Source organism: Halyomorpha halys, unplaced genomic scaffold, assembly GCF_000696795.3.
Source record: "Halyomorpha halys isolate HHAL.00 unplaced genomic scaffold, Hhal_1.1 Scaffold1320.1, whole genome shotgun sequence".
Taxonomy (NCBI): Eukaryota; Metazoa; Arthropoda; class Insecta; order Hemiptera; family Pentatomidae; genus Halyomorpha; species Halyomorpha halys.
Window position 1 is genome coordinate 6,885 of NW_027115604.1, and position 1,987 is coordinate 8,871.

A 1,987-nucleotide genomic window follows, 5' to 3' on the forward strand; every position below is an offset into this window, starting at 1 on the left:
TAACTGTATAAATATTTTGTATAACCAAGCAAAAATAAATATCTGAATTCAATATGTGAACTGGTTTATTATTTCAAATATATAACATTGGATTGATTTTAATTTATATTTATGTAATATTAGCATAGAGTATACGTTGTCACGGAAATATGTCGCCTCGGCGCTTCGCGCCGAGGCCTACACGGACACGGTTTTTTTTAAAATTATTTCATTAACATTATTATTCATTTTAATATATTATTTATATATAAGAAGATGGTCAGGGTTGCGGTCAAAAGAGAAACAAAAATAGTTTACCCTTAAAAATTGCCTTATTGTTGTAATATTCTCAGTTTTTTTTTATCTTTTTAGCCCTGATGAATCCCTGCAAAGTGGGGAAAAACGTCTGAAAATAAATAGTTTTCTTATATATAAATTTTTACGGTCAACTATACATATACATATATTATATTATTTATTTCCTTTTAGTTTTTTTACTGATTACGTATATATAGTATGATTGAGTAAGTTCAGTTTTAGTACTTGCTCCTAGATGTACCAGATTATAATGTTTAAATAAAACGTTTTTAGAAAAGAAGGAAAAAAAAGGATAAAGCAAAACGACACTTTGAGCTTAAACTATTGTTGTGCAACGAAATAAACAATTATTTTTGTAATCCAAAGTTTAAGGACCCCTTTGAAAAAAATGTATGCTCTAGTTTATTGTCTGTGTAAAAAGATGAATTCCGGGTTATCCGCTGAAACAAGAAACATTAATAAAACCTAAATATATGATATATTTTTATTAAAAATTTTAATTATGATAATCATGATTAAATTCTTCACAATCTCTATTCTGTTCGATGCTAGTTAATTATTGGATAGTTATGAGCCAACGTGTGTTTGGTACACTTGCGGGATCTAGATAAGTTTCTCTAAACTACAGCAATCCATTCTCAACTTCCCCTGCCGTAGAACTATCGAACCGAACGAAATGTAGCTATTTGTTTAATCAGCCTTGTTATACCAATGATAAACCATGTCGTAACATCCCAACATACCCATGATAGACCATGCCGTAACACTCCAACATACCCATGATAGACCATGCCGTAACACTCCAACATACCCATGCACTCTCCATGATTCTGGTCGCTATGATGTGAGTACTCTCGAACATGTCCCGCCCAGGTCCGAAGGCAAGGCAATGATCTCTGCGGTCTTCGCAGGACGAAGTGTATTTTTCGCATGGCTGGCCTGAAGGCATGCATCTGGTTCCGGCGATGTTGGGAGAGACGTCACCGAGGTTAGTAGAAGCGAACGCCGCTACAAACGGTCCCTGTGGAGAAAAAAATATATAAAAAGCCTTCAAACAAAATGAAGCTGCTAAAAAAAAAAAAGTAGAAACCACAACATAAGATAATATAGGATAATATAAATATAAACAAAATAAAATTATGTATATATTAAAATGATATTTGAAGCAAATTAGTATTGGTAATGAAGATGGTTGGAGGTGTGATCAAAAAGGAACACAAAATAGTTTTATTCATTTGCTGACGTTTCGTTCCACCTCGCAGGGCTTTATGACAGCTAACGAATACCATTTAAACATACCATATACACCTGTAAACAATACACGTAAACAATGCCTATACGATAGATAAAATATGTATAATAAAAAAAACCTTCACTATAGTTTAGAAGAAACTTATAGAAGCATATTTTGTTTCCTATTTTATATATTTTTTTTATTCTCTGTATTTAATTATATCTTATTTTGTTCTTTCTGTTAATATTGTAATCCTAAATTTATTAGTAAATATAGAAGGCATATGTCCGTCCATATGTTCATATACCCTGTTTTGTCTTTTTTCCGCTAGATTGTGTGCTTGTACCTAGTGTGAGTGTAATGTAATGAGTTTTGTGAGTAATAAAAAACCTTGTCTCTCGAATCTAGTTTTATTTATTAACCAACATTGGTTATGGGCCCAGGCCACGACATTCG

General features: G+C 32.2%; 1 protein-coding gene across 1 annotated transcript in view; it reads right to left on the reverse strand.

The window, feature by feature from the left end:
- Positions 1 to 1,987, reverse strand: part of LOC106689288 (neutral ceramidase) — a gene marked incomplete at its 3' end in the record, with an annotated part of 128,579 nt that overhangs the window by 5,060 nt on the left and 121,532 nt on the right. Inside the window, 1 exon segment of the mRNA XM_067052609.1 lies at positions 1,109 to 1,318. Coding sequence (XP_066908710.1) covers positions 1,109 to 1,318 — 210 coding nt within the window.